At 43.7% G+C, this 21607-nt stretch overlaps 2 protein-coding genes across 4 annotated transcripts in view; one reads left to right on the top strand and one right to left on the bottom strand.

Moving 5' to 3' along the window:
• COL10A1 (collagen type X alpha 1 chain) overlaps positions 1-2602 on the top strand; it is a 46965-nt gene extending 44363 nt beyond the window's left edge. Inside the window, exon 3 of the mRNA XM_060283440.1 lies at positions 741-2602. Within this exon, the coding sequence (XP_060139423.1) occupies positions 741-2602 (1862 nt within the window). The remainder of the gene's footprint in view (positions 1-740) is intronic.
• Positions 1-21310, bottom strand: part of NT5DC1 (5'-nucleotidase domain containing 1) — a 120546-nt gene extending 99236 nt beyond the window's left edge. The window contains exons 1-6 of one of the 3 annotated variants that reach the window (XM_060283442.1): positions 21069-21310; positions 15277-15368; positions 13802-13873; positions 11523-11629; positions 6173-6252; positions 4682-4766 (exon numbers count right to left, since the gene is read on the bottom strand). In XM_060283442.1, coding sequence (XP_060139425.1) covers positions 4682-4766; positions 6173-6252; positions 11523-11629; positions 13802-13873; positions 15277-15368; positions 21069-21161 — 529 coding nt within the window. In that variant the 5' untranslated portion in view covers positions 21162-21310. The remainder of the gene's footprint in view (positions 1-4681; positions 4767-6172; positions 6253-11522; positions 11630-13801; positions 13874-15276; positions 15369-21068) is intronic. The other 2 variants (XM_030853644.2, XM_060283441.2) reach the window with 2 other exon arrangements.
• Positions 21311-21607: the final 297 nt, after the last annotated feature.

The following is a 21607-nucleotide window of genomic DNA, read 5'->3' as shown; positions in this document are numbered from 1 at the left end:
TTAAATTTATTATATAAGTACTTAGCTCAAATGAACCCACAGATCTATGAAATCAACAATATTTGCATTAATCCAAGAAAACTTTATATAAGCACTTTAACACTACTGTATGTACCTTGCCCATTAATTCTCTAATTCCTTGTTTCAATGTTAAGTCAATAATGGAGAATGTATGAGCTCACGGTATGTACTGAGGTAAAAAAAAAAAAAAAAGTCATCCTAAATCTAAACTGTTCAGCAGGGTCATGGCAGACGTAAATTAAAACAGACTGCATCTCTCCCTTATCTTATAGGATAGCTTTTTTGAGGGAAAGTTGTTATTCTTGTTCTTAAACTTGTTCCCATTTATTCTGTACTTGCCTTTTTCTTCTTTATCTGTCAAATGCCTTTTTTCCCCCTTCCTTTCTAGGTAGATGATTTTCCTAAAATAAATGTGATAAATTTACCTCCAATGCGCTGTTATTCTAAATGAATTCTTCAATCCCAGCTTATTTTCACGGATCGTTAGGATGCAATGGAAGTACCACGGTAGCCATGATCTTGTGAAATCATCTTCTCTAGCAGTGTTTTTTAAAACAATATAAAATGTATTGTCAAACCATTTAAGACCAGTCTGCCAAAATGGTCTGACTGATACTGCAATGTCCTGTCCTCATTTATATTTTGAGAAGCAATGATTCCTTAGCATTACTAACCACCCCCCACCCGGACCCGGTATGTGTACTGGGCATGTCTTGTAGGTATATCAGTAAGAGGAGAGGAAGGTATTCCTGGTCCACCAGGCCCTGCTGGACCTCGAGGGCACCCAGGTCCATCTGGACCACCAGGAAAACCAGGCTATGGAAGTCCTGGACCCCAAGGAGAGCCAGGGCTGCCAGGACCGCCGGGACCATCAGCCACTGGGAAGCCAGGTCTGCCAGGACTCCCAGGAAAACCAGGGAAGAGAGGACCATACGGACCAAAGGGAGATATTGGACCAGCTGGTTTACCAGGACTAGGGGGCCCGCCAGGGCCACCTGGAATTCCCGGCCCAGCTGGAATTTCTGTTTCAGGAAAACCTGGGCCACAGGGACCTCCAGGAGCCCTGGGACCCAGGGGCTTTCCTGGAGAAAAGGGTGCACCAGGAGTCCCTGGTATGAATGGACAGAAAGGGGAAACGGGATATGGTGCTCCTGGCCGCCCTGGTGACAGGGGCCTCCCAGGTCCTCAGGGTCCCATGGGACCACCGGGCCCCCCTGGAGTGGGGAAAAGCGGTAAAAATGGGTTTCCAGGACAGCCAGGTATCAAAGGTGATCGAGGCTTTCCAGGTAAAAGGGGGCCAACTGGCCCACCAGGCCCCCAAGGTCCTCCTGGGGAACAAGGACCAGAAGGTACTGGAAAGCCAGGAGCCCCTGGAGCCCCAGGCCAGCCAGGGGTTCCAGGGACAAAAGGTCACCCTGGGGCTCCAGGAATAGCTGGGCCCCCAGGGGCTCCTGGCTTTGGGAAACCAGGCTTGCCAGGCCTGAAAGGACAAAGGGGACCTGTAGGCCTTCCGGGGGGTCCGGGTGCCAAAGGGGAACAAGGCCCAGCAGGTCATCCCGGGGAACCAGGTCTGACTGGACCCCCTGGGAATATGGGACCCCAAGGACCAAAAGGCATTCCAGGCAACCATGGGATCCCAGGCCCTAAAGGTGAGATGGGGCCAGTCGGGCCTGCAGGATACCCTGGGGCTAAGGGAGAAAGGGGCTCCTCTGGGTTAGATGGAAAACCTGGGTACCCAGGAGAACCGGGTCTCAGTGGTCCCGAGGGTAACCCAGGGTTGCCGGGCCCAAAAGGTGACCCTGGAATTAGAGGACGTCCTGGCCTCCCAGGCCCTGAGGGCCCAACAGGAGCTAAGGGAGTGCCTGGGCACAATGGTGAGGCTGGGCCAAGAGGTGCCCCTGGAACGCCAGGTACTAGAGGTCCCATCGGGCCACCAGGCATTCCAGGATTCCCTGGATCCAAAGGGGATCCAGGAACTCCGGGTCCTCCTGGTCCAGCTGGCATAGCAACTAAAGGTCTCAGTGGACCCACTGGGCCACCAGGTCCAAGAGGGCACGCTGGAGAGCCTGGCCTCCCAGGGCCCCCAGGCCCCCCAGGCCCCCCAGGCCAAGCAGTCCTGCCAGAGGGCTTTGTGAAGGCAGGCCAGAGGCCTTTTGTTGGTGCCAACCAGGGAGTAACAGGAATGCCTGTGTCTGCTTTCACTGTTATTCTCTCCAAAGCTTACCCAACTATAGGTACTCCTATCCCATTTGATAAAATTTTATATAACAGGCAACAGCATTATGACCCAAGAACTGGAATCTTTACCTGTAGGATTCCAGGAATATATTACTTCTCCTACCACGTGCATGTGAAAGGGACCCATGCTTGGGTGGGCCTGTATAAGAACGGCACCCCTGTAATGTACACCTATGATGAGTACATCAAAGGCTACCTAGATCAGGCTTCAGGGAGCGCCATAATCGATCTCACAGAAAACGACCAGGTGTGGCTCCAGCTGCCCAGTGCAGAGTCGAATGGGCTGTACTCCTCTGGGTACGTCCACTCCTCCTTCTCAGGATTCCTAGTGGCTCCAATGTGAGCATATTCCCACCGAGCTAATATGAATCTGCCTGAAAAGGCGTTCCCCAACTCCACCCCACCCCACAAAATGCATATGGAGGTAGGCTGCAAAAAAGTGACCAATTTTAGTTTTCCAAAATACAGATCTGAGCTTTCAGACACAGTGTACAATATGTGAAAACCCTCTCGAGTTTCTAGTCAGCAATCCTAAGTCTCTTTAAAGTTTTCTGTGAACTCCTTCAGTATTTAAAAATTCTACCATAAAAGTACTGCAAAGCTAAAAAAATAAAATGATCTTAAAAAACCCTGAAATGTGATGCTAAATCATGTTAAATTTGATTTTAGAAATTCAGCATTTCCTTTTAAAATAAGCCTGTTTCTAACGATTAACAGGAGAATTTCTAGGAAACATTCAGGAGGTGTCATGTATATTTATGGGACTTAAATACTTGAATATCCAAATTTAAAAGACATTGTATACCCTAAGATCTTTCTGATGGCGCATTACTCAAAGGCTTACGTGGTCCCCTTCATCAATATCTATTCAAGTATACAGGTGCATATAGACTTTCTACAGCTCTCATAAAAAACCCAAAATATTATGTTAAAAATAATCTGAAATGAAAGGTGCTTTAGTCGTGAACCTTTTCAAACTTTTCTGTGGTTGCAGGAAAGCTTTCTGTATACCCTTCACAACTTGGGTAGTGAAGGGTATACAGATGACGTCTGTATGAATAGGATAGGTCAAACAAATGATGTCTGACCTATTCTATTTATTTGACAGAAGTGTGATTAATTTGCTTTAATTCCTTATTCAGTCTTATGTAATATGATTTTGTGGGTTTACAGAGCATTAGCATATGTACCTTGGGCCTTCCATTCCAGTGAAATTATAATTGATGTGAAGGATTTCAAAATGTGACTAGAAATGAAACGATGTTATTTATTTATGCTCTGTACTGTATTTTTATGTTGCTGTTTAAAACTTTTAAGCTGTGCCTCATGGAATGTTTTATCTACTCCTTATTTACAATGCAATAAAATAACATGAATAGATTATTATGCTGAATTTATCTGACACCAGCAATTTGCTATTCTCAACCGTTTTTGTAAGCTTTTCATTTTACAAAGTTAATAAAAAGTAAAATGATAAAGTGGTGGGTAGCTTTTATAGGTGTCATGGTTATGCCCTCCTACCGGAGATGGGCATTCCCACACACCCAAGCACTCAGTGTGGACTGTGAATAGCTATCAAACAACCACATGTGATCTACAAGCCAGGGTGAAGGGCTGGTGGCTGGGATTAGAAAAGTAAGACAATCACCCAAACGCAGTGATGTTTTTCTGGGAAGGAAAGAAGCAGGCAGCAGAGAAATATGCAGTCTGAACAAATATTCTGTAGTTACTATTTATTACCTTGACATGTTTTTAGTCATAACATTTAGGATTATTTTGATGGCTTACACTACATTAAAAGGAAGGCAAGCAATTTTTATGTCAATCAAAAGGCAACATTTTTCTCAGCTGAAAAACACTGCTCTTGAGCACCCGTCGGCCCACTGGCTGAATTAGGGCAGTCTGGTTCAAGTCATCAGGGTAACATACTATAAAGGCATGTCTTAATTCCTTAGAAGCAATCTCTCTGTGTAACCCAAGCAAATCTGTGGATGGAACCGTAAAACCCTAGGCTTGGGTTGGTGATATCTCTGCTCCCATTCTAGGTGAGCCGGTCCTGTTTTTAAGCAATAAGAATAGAATTTTCACTTTCCCTATCTGTCTGTAATTACAATACTAACGATTACAAGTGTCACCAACCTTCATTCCCAAGCCAGGAAACAGCAAATTCTGGGGAACCCACAAAATGACCCTATTGGTAAGCATGTAAAAGACGGCATACCTTAGGATACTGGCCATTATGGCCACGAAACAGACATGAATAAAAGAACCTCTTAAAATACAACCAGTATCAACTTTATGGCAATATTTAAAACCAAATTAAATCTTAATTACGGAACACAGAAAAATAGGTAACTTCTAAGTAATTCATTAGATACACAGCATTGAACAAACATCTAAAGTCTCTCTTCACATTACTCACCTTTAAAAGCTGACATTTTATAATTATGTTGTATACCAGCAACTATGTCCTTCCAAAAATCAAATGGTTTTTGACCATTGTTCTGCTAAAGAAAAAAGAAAATCCAAATGTGATACATGTAATAGTTTTGTTTTTAAGCATAACAGAAAACACCTGACAAACAACTATAATATCACTGTATTCTAAAATAGGGATTCATGTTTTAGAAAACATAACAGAAAAAAACTTCTCATTTTTCTAAATGTGATTTTAGAAAGAAATCTTCCATGAAAATCACTGATACAGAGAGATATATACATATGACTAAATATTGATATAACTCACATAACCCAAATAAAATAAAAATTTCCACTCATTATAAAATCTAACCATTATAGAATATTTTTAACACATGAGCAAATCTACAATGTTATAGCCTGTGAGGTACCAGAATGTGTCACTTCATGTACCATGGCATCAGTGGAGCTAAGAGACCTGAAGCCTTAAAACCTCAAAAGCTGGTTACTGTAGAATTCTGTGCACATTTACTTGAGTTTCAGTATAAAAGAGGAGCAAATCTCTATTATTAAGGAGGTTCCTAATCCAAAATTCAAATCATTTTTACTAAGATTTTTTTTAAACCAGAAAGCAAGTAAACAATTATACAACGTTATCACCCTGTGCTTCCTTGGAAACATTAACCAGTGTCCTTCTATCTAAACAAAGACCAACTACTAGATATTATTAAATTATATAAAGTCCAATTTAAAGACTGGTGCACTTGTATATAATCACTATAAAATGAGAGACTGACTCCATCTCATAATAACTTCTATAAGCCAGAACTATTGCTCAACAGAAACTTTCACAAACATACAAATTAATTCTGATTCAAAAATAAACCATTATCTAGTCCTATCAGAAACATTAACATTGTGATTTTTAAAGACAATATATGCAAAAAGGAAAGTGATTCTGCCATAAAACCAGTTTCTGTTCATACGTCCTAAACTCTAGGTATAAACTGATATAACCAGAGATCTATTTAATCCTGATACATAGGATAAGGAAAAAGTCTATATGCATTAAACTATGCCCAGAATGAATTTAAAAATTTCACCTCATTTTTCTGGTTTTATACTATTTACAATGCTTAAAAGGACACATGGAATTTCCTTAAATTTCTTTTATTTATTTTTAAAAATTCTGCTAATGAAACCAAGAAATATTCTTTCCATACGCAGGTTTGGTATTTTCTTTTTCTAGACTATCGCACCCCCTGCTGCAGAACAGGTGTATTATTGGTGGGGTCGGTGAGGGAGAAGGGATGGTCGCTATTTAATTTTCCAAAAATATTTTGACCAAATTCTCTATGTTTTTCCTCCTCAGTCACCTCTGAAACCACAAAGAGGAAACTAAGTAAAATCTCAACTCAAAAGACATATATAATTAAGTCCTCTGATTTATAGCTAAATACACTGCACAGTTTCTAAAAAATGAGTCCCCACTCACCTTTGTTAAAGAGTCCACCACTCTGGCACACAGAAGAGCTCCAGGCAGGTCAAAGTAGTTATCATAAAAATAATATTTTCCTAAAAAGAACAAAAATTTAAACTGGGAACAAACTGATGCCTCGTTTATGTGACATACACAGAAACTTGGCTGAAGAGAGACTAGATTTTGGTTTCGCTACTTAAAGGGGCTTTTATTTCAATTCAGAATCACTCCACTACAGCCTATCATCACCTGTTAAAGAAGGCTTCAGCTACAAGGCTCCTACAAGAAAGTTAAAAAAGGATATCCATAGTTAAGCACTTTATTAAAAAATATTTATTTTTTTAAATGTGAAAATTAGACCATATCCCAAATATGAAACAGATTATGAAAAAGTCACAATTTAAATTATCAATGTCACTGAATTTCAAAACCATCAATCTGACACTGGAATACCATGAAGTGCTCCACACAACGGTGCCTTTGCAAATCTGTGCTCTGGTCCGCTAGAGCCCCGCATTCAATCTTCATACAACTTCAGACAAACTTCAGTACAATGTTAAGAACAGCCAGGGTGAAGAGAAGAATAAAAAAATCAGATCACGTGAGGACACAGTGTACTTATCTTAGAGAAACTCGGAAGCACAGGCCTGGCACACTCTAGGGTCTCTGGGAGGAGAGGGATTTGATTAATCCTGTTTGGCCCTAGGGTAGAATTAAACTTCAGCCCTTCCTTGGCACCGATGTCATTTTTGACTCTGCTGTGCCCGGGCAGACGCTTTTGAGGACCCATATCACACCCCCTTGATCCGCGGCTGATCCCAGCCACAGCTGTGCTATACAGCAGCATCCTACCTCAAGCTCACCTGTGCCATTCTCTTTCTCTGAGAGCCTCTGGAGCCCACATGGCAAGCCTCAATCAACAGGGTCAGGAGCCAGTGAACGAATGCCCCAGCCTCCTGTCCCCTGGACTGACAGCTCTGAGAGGTGTTCTCTGTACTTCTCCTCAGGTGTCCCGGTGGAATCCAGCTCCTGCTGTTCTTTCCTTCCACGTCACACCCTCACAGCTATCTCACTCCTGCATACTGCAATCAGGAGCAACCGCTCTGCTCTGAGGGGGAACGTAACCTCAGAGTCCTCTAGAGAACCCTCGGTACAAGGAGGAATCCAACAGAACCAATACATGGAGTCAGATTTCAGTTTAATGTTAAGAAAGTACTTTTCAAATGGTCATAATTACTCTTGTGCAGAGTATTGGTAACTGCCTGATTCTGAGTCCCCACTCCTCCCATTTGTAAGCTGTGTATGAGGTTATGCAACACAGCTGCCTTGTTCCTTAGTGTCCACTAAGCACAATGTCCAGCATATTGCAGGCACTCAATAAATGTTTGTTGAATGAATGAATGATCTAAAAATAGAGCGGATTACTGTCAACCCTTGAGCAACACGGGTTTGAACTGCATGAGTCCACTTATACATGTATTTTTTTCAATAGTAAATACTATAGCAGTGCATGATCTGTGATCTGCAGTTGGCTGAATCCACAGATGTAGAACCTCAGATGGGGAGGAACCCCAGGTAGGGAGGGCGACCATAAAGTTATACTCAGATTTTTGACTTCACGAGGGTAAGTGTCCCTAACCCCTGAGTTGTTCAAGAGTCAACTATATTTTGGAATGAAGAAGTGTCACGGGTGAATTAGGAGAAAACTCTCTGCAAGGGCCAGATGTCTATCCCTTTAAATGCTACTTAATGCCCCTCACGTCTTCATGTCAAATTATTAAGGATATATAAGGAATAAAGTCAAAGTTCTGTTAATTCACAAAATGTTGCATAGGTTTGTATGTCCTTTCCCTCAGTTAAGAATATTTTGGTTAGCATAGTCTTCCTGTTTTTTACTCTCTCACAGCTGAAATTGTTGTGGGAACATCTCAGACTCATTTTCATTCCCAAGAAAGGTTAAGATGTCTTTGTCAGCGTGAGGAAAAGCGGGAATTTGGAGGAAAGGGAGAAGCTATTCCATGTACGCTTCTGCCCACACTGCTATGCTATGAGACCAAACACTCCAGTGCTGCAGGGACCAGGACAGTGGGCACAGGTTCCCAAGGCTCACTAACCTGCACTGTATCTAACCTCTTGGCCTGTGACACCAGAGTGACCTGCCTGAACCAGACAGCCAGCTGTCTTGGGCACTGTGGGAGCAGGAGGTGTGTCATCGTTGTACCCTTGCTTTTCCCCTCCCCTTTTTCTCCTTTTGTGGGCATTAATAGATGAAATTCAGTTTATGAGTTGAAATACGGATTATGAGCCTTGGTTGAGGATCTAATCAAAGAGCTCAGGGGTTGGATGAGAAGGACGCATTGACTTCCACCCTCAAGGCAAGGGGCTGATGTCTCTCGACTATCAAAAATGGGCTAGATGACCACCGCGTGGACATAACAGGGTTTGTGCAGCTGTGACATGTTAACAGTGCCAGGCTGCTCTCGATGTCTCTCCCAACATCAAACTCACAGACTGTGCCCATGAAAGCTTTGGCCCTCCACCTCCTTAGAGGGCAGACAGCTCACTGGGAATGAGGTGATTACTGAATTTAGTTCAAGAGAACAAGCCTCTGAATCAAGATCGAGTCCTATAATCATTAAGCTTTACACACAGAAAAACTGTTGCACCAAAACCCACTGCCAACACCTCAGCCTTGCAAATCTGTGTTCTCTTAGTGATGGAGGGACAAAGGCATATGAATGACTGAGGGAAAGAGAACAATTCATGATAGTGTAAGTTCCCATGTCTCCTGCAGACAAGTGATATCATCTCCATTTAAAGATAAGGAAAGGGATGCTAAGAGTGGCTTAGTAATTGACCACATCACTTTAACCAGCAAGTAACAGAGTTACTATCAACCAGGACCGTCTGGCTCCAAGCGCCTTGTTATTTCCACTAGACCAAGCTGTTTCTGCATAATCTACCAGTATGGGAAGAAAAAGATCAAAAGGACTTGCTCTCTGGAAATTGGCTGGTAAGAAAAACCATACTCATGCCAAGGCAACCACGTGAGAAGTGCTTATCAAATAACCTGTCAATAAAATGTCTGTGTCCATCAGTGCTTCAAATTCCCTAAGTGTACTGGTAGGGATTTGTACTTTACAACTCTCTGCTTAACTCTGAACACGAATATACTCATTGTAGAAAGAAGTAGCCCATAAAGAATCAATTGGAGTTCCTGAAAATAAAGGCCTTATTTGGCAATATTTTAAACCCACATATCTGTAGAGAAACTATATTTCTAAAAACTTACCCTGGATATATTTACAAAAGTGCAAATGATACATGTATGAAAACGTCACTGCAGGCTTGTTTGTAATGGTTAAACACCGCTCACAACATAAATGTCCAATGTGAGGACACTGATGAAATACATCACGATGTAGGCCCTGGATGGCAGAGCATGCCTGCATCGGAAAGAATGAAGTACATCTGTCTTTGTGCTATTGTGACGGAATCTCCAAGATGTAGATGAAAAAAAGCGAAGTACAGAAAAAGTATGATCCTTTTTGTATACTTAAAAAAATAAGCTTCGGAGAAAGGGGATTGTGGGGGACAGGGGTTGGAAATAATTACTCTTCACTTTACTTCTTTCTATAATATTTACATTTCCTGATCATATGCTCCCATTATTTTTTTTAGTATAAACAAAGTTTAACTGGAATCACAGGCCATTTTTTCCTTCTTTTATGTCTCTACATTAAGAAAAAATGTGTTATGTTTCAAAGGCATTAGCATTCTCTTACTATTTTGCAGAAACAGTAGGCTTCTATTATGTGTCACAGCCCCATCACTGGGCACCTGGAGTGGAAACACTTCCCTAACCAGCCCAGTTAGGAGTAAATAAACTCCAAGACCATACTCAGAGCAGCGCTCCTGCATAAATTACGCACCACAAGGAAGTTTTGATCCTGCGTAAATTACGCACCACAAGGAAGCTTTGGATTCTAGGAGGCACTGCTCTCTAGTGGGCAGAGCAGTGGGTAAACAGGGGTGTCGTGTTGGGTGAATGCTTTCTTTTGTAGCTGGGAAATACTTTACTTCTTTAAAATACTCCCGATTTCTGAATGGATGTCAGAATAAAACACTTAGCTGGGTGCCTACCTTTTCTGGGAGAAGGGAAGAGTTTATAGTTAACCCATGAACAATGTGGGAAGGGGAGGTTCGTGGCTCTGACCTCCATGCAGCCCAAAATCTGAGTATAATTTATAGTTAGCTCTCCTTACCCGCAATTCCACACCCACGGGTTCCATGAACTGTGGATCGTGTAGCACTGCAGTATTTACTATGGAAAAAAAATCCACGTATAAGTGTATCTGAGCAATTCAAACCCGTGTTGTTCACGTGTATTTACAACTGCCTACATCTGGACAGACAACAGGCGTTCCCTATCACTTGAGTAAAAAGGAAATCCATCCATTTAACTTCTAGCTATTCTGAGTTGAGATGTGTGAAAGCATTCTGTACCCAACCCCAAGGTGAAACCTCAGTTTTTCCTATCAACTTATTTTATCAAGATAACACACATTTCCTGACATTTTCATCTCACTACAATAATAATAAAAAAAAACCCCAAAAGATAGCAAATGTAATAAACAAAAACACAACAGTAATAAGGAATAACTCCAACTGTTTTCCGGTTACTACATTTTCTAAATGAAAATAGGTGCATTTCAGAACTGTAGTGTAGGAGAAAATGGCAAAAAAAAATTAGAACAAATGAAAAACTAACAATCAGGACTTTTAATAAGGTCCATGTGTTTATAATAATGTTTTAATGATTCTTTACTAATTTATGCACATCTGTGTTTATAAATAATTTTTGAAAAATCTTTTCATGTTTACTCACGGTGAAGCTCTTTAAAGAGAGTTGGAAAAATGTGTAAAATCACTTGGAATAAAGGGGAAAAAAACCAAAGGCAGAAGGTACTAGAAATGGCAGTAAAGAAAAGAACTCTAGAAAACAGGAGAGATGAGTAATGTGGGGAGAAGTGGGGGACAGAGAAACAAAAGTAAGGATTGTGCATGTAACAAATTGATAAAAATACAGAATAAGGAATGTATTATTCCTTGTTCTTTACTCCAGAACAAGTGCAACTAGAAAGGTGAATCAACAGAACATTAAATAAAACAGAACCAACTGCCAAAGAGAAAATCAGACACGTGGGAAAAAATACATCCTATTCCTATGAAACCATAGCAGGTCCTTTGTGGGTCCTGCCCAGCAGGGTGCAACGAGGGTCTTCTTTGTGTCCTGACGTCCCAGGCTCAGGGTCCAAAACAACAGGGGAGGGAATGGCAGTGCTGCCCCACACATGACCCATACCTGACCGGCAGGCCATTCCCGAGTCTGGCGTGAAGTGCTTCCACTCCTTCCTGCCGTACTCCTCCGCCAGCACCTCTGGAGCCAGCATCTTTGTGCCGTGGCTTGCCCTGGTTTGGGGAGATGAGGCACGTGACGCATCAGTGGTTCTCCTGAACACCCCCTCCTCCAGCCTTGTTATTGTTAATTCACCCTGATACTATGAAAGGATTTTTACAAAAAAGGTTTTCAACTGGATGACTTCCCCATTTAGGGTCCTATATGGCATTTCTCTTGACAGCTCTTATTCTTCTCCATGTCACCCATCAACCAGCAAAGTGATCAGGGGCAGCTCACTCTGAGGTCAACGCTGTGGCAGTTGCCCTGGACCAATACTATAAACCACAATTTCTCTGGAAGAAATATGACGACTTCTTGCCTAAGAAGCTGTCAATTAACCACGCAGATAAGATTAGCCTAGCTGGAACAATGAGGAAACACTGCAGGGACTGGGTGGGAAGCTGGGCTGGCAGCAGGAAAGAAAGAGCAGCAGTCAGAGCACGAGCTGCGTCAGGCCCGCAGGAGCAGGGAGGTGCCTGGCACCCAGGGCCAGTGGCTGTGAGCACAGGGGACTTATGAAGATGAAGGTGGGGTAGTAACATGCCACTCAAGGACACCACAGAGCTAAAAACACAATGGGAAACAGCAAGACGAATGGGGCAAAACTTGGAACAGGAAGACAAGAAGGTAGCTATTTTTTGTACTCGAAATACTGCTTTTGCATCCGTTGGGCCTGGTTAAGAGAATCTTACCCTGTAGAGAAACAGTTGATACTTTACGTTGTTTACTTTGAGAAATTATAATGCTAGGGAGTATTATTAGTCTTCTCTTGGTGTTATATTGTGGTAGCAAAGCAAAATGAAGGAAAAGGAAATGAAATAAGAAGAGCAAATGCAGGAAAATCATAATCGGGATCCTATTTATAAACAAGTTAATATTTACATAAAAGCTACTATATGTAAGGGTGGAGGAACCTTGAGCAAGAAATACGATCAGAAAAGGAATCTACTGTATTGTTTGAAAGCAGGCATCAAGGACATAACCTTGTAAATTCAAGAGAAGCTGCAGGTTGGCCAGAACTTGAATGGAGACGGTCAGACCTTGGGAAAAGGGTGTTGGGAATGGGGACCAACAGACAGACGTGACAATAAAAGAAAGAAGCAAAACTGTGGAATGTTTTCCATTCTTTTAACCGTGATTGAAGACAGCCAAATACACTGTAAGAATCTGAAAGTGGTATTTAACGTCATGGTCAAAGCTGCATTCTGTGTGTGTGGTGTACACACACAAATCAATACACACACTCTATCTCTAGTTGCCTGAGAACAAACATGCAAATGAATTATAAAATAATCAGAAGTGGAACCACACCTGGCCTAGCTAGCTACACCTTAGGGGCCGGTCTGGGGTAGAGTGTGAGTCTGTACTGTGCAAAAAGAATGATGTACCCAAAGGGAGAGTGTGTACAAGGGGTAACCTGTGCTGAGCATCCTCTTCGTGAACTCTGACCATGTCAGCATAAATCATAAATCGTACAACTGCACAGCCACGTTAACTGCCTGTACTGTCAGCAGTGGGGGGAAAATAGATGCTCACTCCATGGTACCCTCTGTAAGACTAAGGGCAGTGATGGCAGCTGCTTCTCAACTGCCTGCCCTACTCCTACTAATACTCAAAGTGTTGGACTCACCCTAGGAGGAGGGAAGGAAAGGGAGTCAGCACTAAGTTTGGGAGGGGGGGAGATACTTATGAAGGTTGGAACAATCTAGAAACACTTCCAGAAGGAGCTGAGACACAACATGGGTCCTGCATGATGGGGGCGAATTTGGATAAATGGGGGAAGAAAGAGAGGTGTGCCTAGACCACCAATCCCCATCCAACATCCATTCTCTCCTTCTTCCTTAATAAAGACAGCTTCAATTTTACTCCAGGTTAGCACAATATAATTCCCAGGCTCTGTGGTCAAAGACATAAAGGAATTTATTAACATTCTACTGTATTTCCTGAAAATATTTCTGATGAGCTAAATTTAAAGAATTAGACCTTTCAATCTAATGCTTCCAGATTTATATTTAAACGGCTCAAATGATTCACACAAAGACACGCAGGCACATAGATAATCTGCCATCTGATTGACTAAAGTAATAATCTTCTTTAACCCATACCTTAACTATCAAATGCTATATGATAATAAAATGTCCTGGAAAGAGTGAAGCTTTGACTTCACAACTAAATTTTATTACCTGAGCACGGTGCCATTATCTGCAAGTTTAATGAAGTTCCCGTCTTCCAGATCCAATGCCAAGCCCTTGCAACTGAGATAGAAAATTCTGATTACCAGTCAATTCACATAGTTACCTAACCCAAGAAATAAAAATTTATATTTTCAAAAAACTCACAATGCTAAAAAAGGACTCTCCCACCCAAGTGAATGCTATGTTAATCAAACAAGTAAGAATATCAATTCTAAAATTAAATATCATCCTCAGAGCAAGTACATAAAGAAAACTGTTATGTGGGCAAACCAAGGACAGCATATTCAGTGTCTAAAATCTTTGAGCTTTTAAAAAAAGGAATAAAAAAACTCACAGAGAACAAAGAATAAACACCATTGTATGCCTCTGTTAAAATGTACAAATGCTTTCCATTAAATAAAACACACACACAAACACACATTTGTATTCTACAAGTTAAGATCTTGGCCAGAATCTTTTCTGTACTCTTTAGAATCTGCCTCAGTTTAGGTCGGGTTATAAGAACTAGCCCTCTGGACTACGCATACTATTGAAAACCACTAAAACAAAGTCAAATACTAAGTTTTGGGTTGTTCACTGTAAAAGACTTATGGGATTTGGGAAGAAAAATGGGTACAGATTCATTATCATGAGTAATAAAAGCAAGAAGGTAAAACGGCCACCAAACACCAAGGGAATTAAAAAGAAAACGACTGGGTACTTTAGAAACATTATTTACTTTGGTCCACAGTAAAATTTCCAGAGTCGGTGGTTTCATACAGTAAAATATTTCTGTTTCTTCGTTTGCTAAAAGGGATAGATCAAAAAGGACTAACCAAACACTGGAAGAATGTATAACAGATGAACTCTGTTGTTCCAGAATTATTTCTGTATGTATTTTTCATGCGTTTCAGGACTACTGTTATTTTTCAACCGAACAATTTAAAGTGGTTTAATAGAACTTTTGTTTGTTTTATTGTTTAAATGAGGAAGAAGGACAAAGGAAGCCTTGGAAAGTTGAGACTCCTAAGCCAGGAAGGGAGTAAGCAGTCAGAGTCTCAGACATAGGGGTATCTACCCAATTACAGAAAAACAAATGTCCCAATTCAGACACTTATTCAAAACATGATGATTTCCTCTTTTCTTACAGTTCTGTATTTGAAGGGCAATAAAAGAAAATTTTTTAATAAAAGATGTAAATTTTAGACAGCTCTTAATAACCTCTCAAACTCTTAATAACGACAGACTTAAACCATGTAAAAATACTCAAATTAGTCACATATGCTCTTAGCTTATTTTCATACTTAAACAAGTCTTAAAGTAGAAAGGACTTTAATTCATCAAACTTTTTAATACAGAAGGCATTTTGTCCTTTGACTCAACTTCACATTTCACTTTGTTTCCATAGCAGAGGAAGCATTAAAATTTTATCCACAATAATTAAAAATCAGAAGGAATGTGCTGACCTTAAAAAAGCTGCTTACCAGAAATCCCAGTCCTCTGGAGTCACAGTGAGCAATTCCTTGTCATACCCTTTCTCCTTGACCAGGAACTGAGCAAAGCTATTATAAATGAGCTGTTAATAAAAAGAAGGAAAAAAGACAGATTAAATGTAAAATTCACTATTCATTCTTAGCTTCAGAGACCTGAAAACCTAATGGAATCAGTCATGAGACAGGTGGGAGGGAATCTGTAGTATCTGTAATTGTGAAGCTCTGCAGGTTAACACTCCGTCCCCAGCAATTTACCCACTCCTGAGAGCCCCAGGGAGCTGCTGTGTCTTTTTTATTCCATCAGCATACAATTATACCACCAAGGACAATTATTAATCTTACTCCCAAAGCCTAATGGGTTGGAGATCATTAAGACTTGACAAAGCTTTGTAAACTGATTTAACAGATCTCCAGAGGATAAACATAATGACCACTCTATCATCACATCCATCCTCCATCCACCCTTGCTAGAAAGGCCCCATGGCGGCTGATAATGCTAATTCATATACTGGGCCCCACAAAATGGAGGCCACCCCACTGGCCCAGCTCTGGTCACAAATCTAAACCTAAGACAGTGTGCGCTTACACAAAACCCCTGTCAAGGAGACCTAACATACACCAATCACAATCCTCCACGTCAGCTTTAGCTCGCTTACCTCACCCTAGAAAACAGGACCTGCAGTGCCTATCAGGGAATCCCTGACCTCCTAGCCAATCATGCCCTATTTCTGTGGTGCCTCTTCTAACACTCTATAAAACACGGTCTTGCCCAAAATCTCTGGGGGAGAGTACTCCACTGCTTGTGGGGCACTGCACTCTCCCAATCTGTGGATTATCTTCTCCAAAGGAAAGACATCAAACTCATTACTTACTACCTTATTTTACTTTTGTCATCTGACACAGGGGAGTCTCAAAGAGAAATACACATAGGGACCAGGCAGGTACTCTAAAGAAGGAATCATGGTACCTCCATCAGACAAAGTTGAGTATCGTTTTTTCCCACCATAAGAAAAGCTAAGGAAACAGGAAAAAGGAAGCCTCTGGAAGCAAGCACAAAGACAAATGCTCTGCTGATGGCTGACAGATCTTTTCATTCTCAACAACAACAAAATGACAGGTTTTCTGAGACTGAAGAGTGTCCAAGGAGACACACTGAGCAACCTGACCTTCCTTCTCCAGATGTTAACCCATGACAGGTTTTGATAGCATTGGAATGGCACAAGGGGGAAGCGAGAATAGATACAGCAAGAGTTGTAGGAGGGCTTCCCTGGTGGCGCAGTGGTTGAGAGTCCGCCTGCCGATGCGGGGGACATGGGTTCGTGCCTCGGTCCGGGAAGATCCCACGTGCCGCGGAGCGGCTGGGCCCGCGAGCCATGGCCGCTGAGCCTGCGCGTCTGGAGCCTGTGCTCCGCAACGGGAGAGGCCACAACGGTGAGAGGCCCACGTACCGCAAAAAAAAAAAAAAAAAAAAAAGAGTTGTAGGAGAAGGCCTCCCTGAGGAGGTGATGTACACACTGACACCTGCAAGATGGAGCAGTTAGCTGGGTGAATCCAGCGGGGAGAGGGCAATCCAAGTCCAGGGGGGCACACAGCTGAAGCTGGGGATTGGGGTTAGTCACTCAGGTACAAAGTACTACGGACAACAAAAAATACACATCATGATCCTGCCTGCAAGGTACCAGTGCCCTGGGATTAAGAGATGTAAATCCCATGTTAATGAAAATCCTCAGATGCTTAGAGCAGTGCATGGCATACAAGTAAATTCAATTTAAGTATTGCTATTATTATCAGTCGGGCGCTGGTTAAAAAAAAAAAAAAGGTCCTGACTTGTAGCATTTGCTCATTTCCATGGTATAGTTATCCCCACCATGGCCAGTTTCAAGCTACCAATCGTTACTGCACACCATCAGACTTGCCTCTGGTCAAAGTATTTATTCAAACTTGGACAACTGGAGTGTCTCATCCCTTGGCAATACTGATTAACATATGGGCATGCGATTCCAATGAGGTCAGATTCCTTCCCAAGAGAAAGGGCCCTTTCTAGCAGGGATGCCACCAGGGGTGTCCAGAGCTGCGTTCCTTACCTCTCCAAGGAGATGGTTCTGTAATAGGAGAGAATGGGGTCAATGTGTAAAGAGGAGCAGAGAACAGAGGTGCTGAGAAAAGCAGGGAATCTGTGCCTTTGAAAGCCCTCTTCTTGGGGCTTCCCTGGTGGCACAGTGGCTGAGAGTCCGCCTGCCGATGCAGGGGACACGGGTTCGTGCCCCGGTCCGGGAAGATCCCACATGCCGCGGAGCGGCTGGGCCCGTGAGCCGTGGCCGCTGAGCCTGCGCGTCCGGAGCCTGTGCTCCGCAAAGGGAGAGGCCACAACAGTGAGAGTCCCGCATACTGAAAAAAAAAAAAAAGTCCCAAGGCCTTGGTCCTTGAAGCTCTTCCTCAAATTATGTTGAGTCACCACAGAAGCCTTCCTGGCACAGGGCCTCCACCACCCACCCCCTTGCTCTCCCAGCCTTAACTGCCACTTACTTTCTCAACAGTCTCACCTGACAAATAATCACACACAATCCACAGCGGGTGCAAACTGGTGCCCCGTGGGTCCTACGCAGACCACAAATTATATTTGGTTCCCACTGAAGGCTGCCAGATAAAATATGAAACACCCAGCTCAATTTGATTTTCGGCTAAACGACAGATAATTTTATAGTATGAGCTTATCCCAGGAAATATCTGGAACACCCATATACTAAAAATGTTTTTTTAATTTGAAATTCAAATTGAACCGGTGTCCTGTATTTTTCTTTGCTACATCTGGCAACCCTATAATCCTGCTGTGTTCGAAAATGAGCTGGTGTTTAAAAATTGAAAGACTTCTCATACAAGCTTAGATTTCTAATTTGTCTTGAGAGAATTAGATCTGACAAGACTGAGCCTCTACCTACGCCCATGGCAAATGCTGGCAGGAGTTGAGCACAGCTGCGCTTGAGGAGGGGCGTGCGCGCACTCTCCCAGCCGCACGTTTAAGTTAACTGCCTGGGTCCAGACACTCCTGAGTCAGCAACTCCAGGACAGCACAGGTGTCATCATTTCTACGATGCTTTTCCTGAGCCCCCCCCGGTGAGGCGACGCACCCAGTTTCACGTTTGCACGACACTCTGCACTTAACTAAATGCCTATGAGACTGATATGAGAGGCACGCACAGTGATCCATGATGCAGCGCCACTGCCATCTCCGGCATCTTCTCCTGCAACGCCCCACCTTCTGCTTGACACCCAGCAGATCCAGGCGCTGTTTCTCACCTTTAGGTCCTTGCACTGGCCATACTTCCTCTGCCAGAAATGCTCCTCTCTGCCTCCTCACCTGCCACTTGTAACTCCTGTGCTGGGACCCAAGCATCACTCACTCCAAGGACTCTCCTCTGGGATTTGCAGCACACATAAAGCCTGGTGGGAGGTAGCAGAGACCTGCCAGCTGGACCACCTTGCTGGGTGACCCTGGATAAGCTACTTATCCTTTCTGTGACTCAGTGTCCTCATCTCTAAATGATGATAATAACATCTAACTCACATGGTTGTAAGGGTCAAGCCAGTTTATATAGCAGAATGCTTATTAGAATACTGGCTGTTAGTGCTATTTTCAGTTACTAAAATACCTATTATTTATGCAATTGTTCCACAATTATTTATTGAATCCCATACGTGCACGCAGTCAGCTTGGCACACAGAACACACAATAAACTGTCACATATACTGATGTCAAGGGGTCATGGCTCTAGGATCTAGGGAAAGATTCCAGCAAGTAAACAGGAAAATTTAAGGCAGTGTGTAAGTACTGTGAGAAATTAAGGTTTTTATGGAAAACTGCAGATGGGATAGGGACAGAAAGGTAAACTTTAGGGGGCCAGGCTACTTAAGATGAGACCTGCCAGCTGAGAAGTTTGTGTGATGAAGGGAGGAGGGCCCCAGGCACAGGTAACAGTCAGTCAGCAGCAAGGACCAGGCAATGCTGCCCTCAGCACAGGGGACCAGAACTAACCTTTCAATACCTTTACCCATTACAAGGCCACCTGAAGATCTGTGTTATCTCTGTATCCCTAACTCTATTATGGTGCTCAGCACATTGTTGGTACTTAATAAAAGATTTCTGAACCAAACAGGATATAAAACGCACTAGGTTAATGTTTTCAACCTTTAAATATCACTTACATTCGAAGTTTATAGCAAAGAACTCTTGTCTTTTAACGAGCCTGTATTCTGAAATTTTATGCTCACTCATGCACAAAAGTGGCTCTAATGACAATGGTTTTAACAATATTTCCTTCAAATGAAGGTGACTAGGGAGGAAATGCAAGAAAATGTTAATCAGGAGAAGATTTGAAAGGCAAAGGGAAGGAAAATATGAGTCAAAGACCTAGAGGAACCAGTGGCCAAGGATCAACAAGTAAAGTCTCCTCAACTCTCAACATGACTAAGGAAACACCTGTACAGCAGGAAAGCAGGAAAGTATAATAGAAGGAACAGTACACTTCTTTTTTTCCACCATCTGTACATAGAGAACATGAGTAATTCACTGTTTTGACCTTTGAGGGGTACCTGAACTGCTGATTGGAGCACTGACCTCACCATACTGAGGAGCAGCCCTTGCTGATGCCTGCACCAGCGGCCAGGAGCTCTCTTCATAAGTGGTCAGGCTGGGGAATGATATGGGTGGTGACTATAAAAGCAAACACTTGTATGTGTCCAACACAGCTCTAAGCATTATCCATCCTTTACCCTTTTAATCCTTTCAACAACCTTTCCAGGCAAATCCAATTATTAGCCCCATTTTACAGATAGGGAAACTGAGAATAGACACGGGTTAAGTAACTTGCCCGAGGTCATAGAGCTAGGAACAGAGGAGCTGGTGCCCTCTGTCTGCAGTCCGGCTGCAGAGTCCTCGCTTTGACTACCATAACCAGCTTATTTCGCTTGGATATTTACATATTTGACTAAAAAAAAAAAGTTAATTTTTCAAAATTAGTTTCCTTGTGAAACCAAAGGAATGGGGGAGGGAGAACAATTCACTTCAGGGTACAGGTGTGGAATCATACACACCACACTTCCCCCTCCCTCCCTAAGTGCAGTGAGGACCCAGGCTGTTGTCAGGATTAGACCTTACTCGAGGTGCATGGAGCACGCAACAGGTGAGCAAAATTTATTTCCTTCTCTTGGCAAAAGGCAAAATTAGGACTAACATATTAATGACTTTTCGGTTAGTCTTCCAATACACCACACAATTTCTCCCGGACTGCAGTGTTTAAAAACTAACAGGCGGTCTCACGGACGTGAAAAAGAAAAACGCAGCCAAAGAAAATACAAGTCGTTAACCAGGTGGCTGTATCGGCGCTCTGCTGGTGGCCAGAACGATTTGCTGAGAAGTTCCAAGGCTGGGGATATGCAATGGACACCCCGAGTTCCCCTAGCCCCACCCTTCCTCTGACCCAGGAACCGTTTCCCTAGCCCAGTCTTGCACGACTTGTCCCTCCTTCGCCCCTTTTCTTCCCTACCCATCTCTCAAACTTGGCTAAGGGCTGGGCTAAATAAGCCGGTACCCACAGCACGGGCGGGGATGGGGGAATGCACACTTCCTTCCGCCCCGCCTCGCCGTGGGAGGCCGAGTTCTGCGCAAAGGCGCGGCGGCTGCAGGGCCCCGGCGACGCTCACCGCCGCCTAAGCCGGGAAGAAACTCGAGCCCCAGCCGCCATGAAGACTGCACGCCGTGCGCCCCGGCAGCCCGCGCCACTCACCCGGGCGCTCTCAGGCAGGTTGTAGCGACACAGAGTGTGGTCCAGGTCGAAGCCGACCACGTCGCAGGCGGCCAGGGAGAAGTGCTGAGCCATAGCTGCCCGCGGACCACCAGAGAGCTCCTAGACGCCGAGAGGCGACGAAGAGCGCGCGGGCAGGACGTTGCGGTACTAGCGGGCAGGACGCGGCGGGGCGGGGCGGGGCTGCGGCCGCCCCCTGAACGCCGCACCGCTGCCCCTCGCGCTTCCCGCGCCCGCCAGCCCCGCCCCCGGCCGCGCTTCTGCCCGCCCCTCGCGGCCGGACTTCCCCGCACCCCGACTGGCCGGTTCGCTCCCCAGCTTTCCGCTGACACTCCCAGGCCGGCTCCTGCCCCACTGTCACCACCCTGACCCCCGCCCCGAAGTCCCGAAGGCGGGATGTGACCAGGAGCGGAGCCGCTGCTGCAGGAATTGGAGGCGGCACTAAGCCCCTGTTGGCGCAAAGCCTTCGCCGCAGAATTAACCGGGCCTCCCCTTGGTTTTCAAGGCGCCAGGGAAACCAA

Source organism: Globicephala melas, chromosome 14 (genome assembly GCF_963455315.2).
Source record: "Globicephala melas chromosome 14, mGloMel1.2, whole genome shotgun sequence".
NCBI classification, from domain to species: Eukaryota; Metazoa; Chordata; class Mammalia; order Artiodactyla; family Delphinidae; genus Globicephala; species Globicephala melas.
The sequence above is the reverse complement of the archived record's forward strand: the minus strand, read 5'-3'. Positions and strand labels throughout refer to the sequence as shown.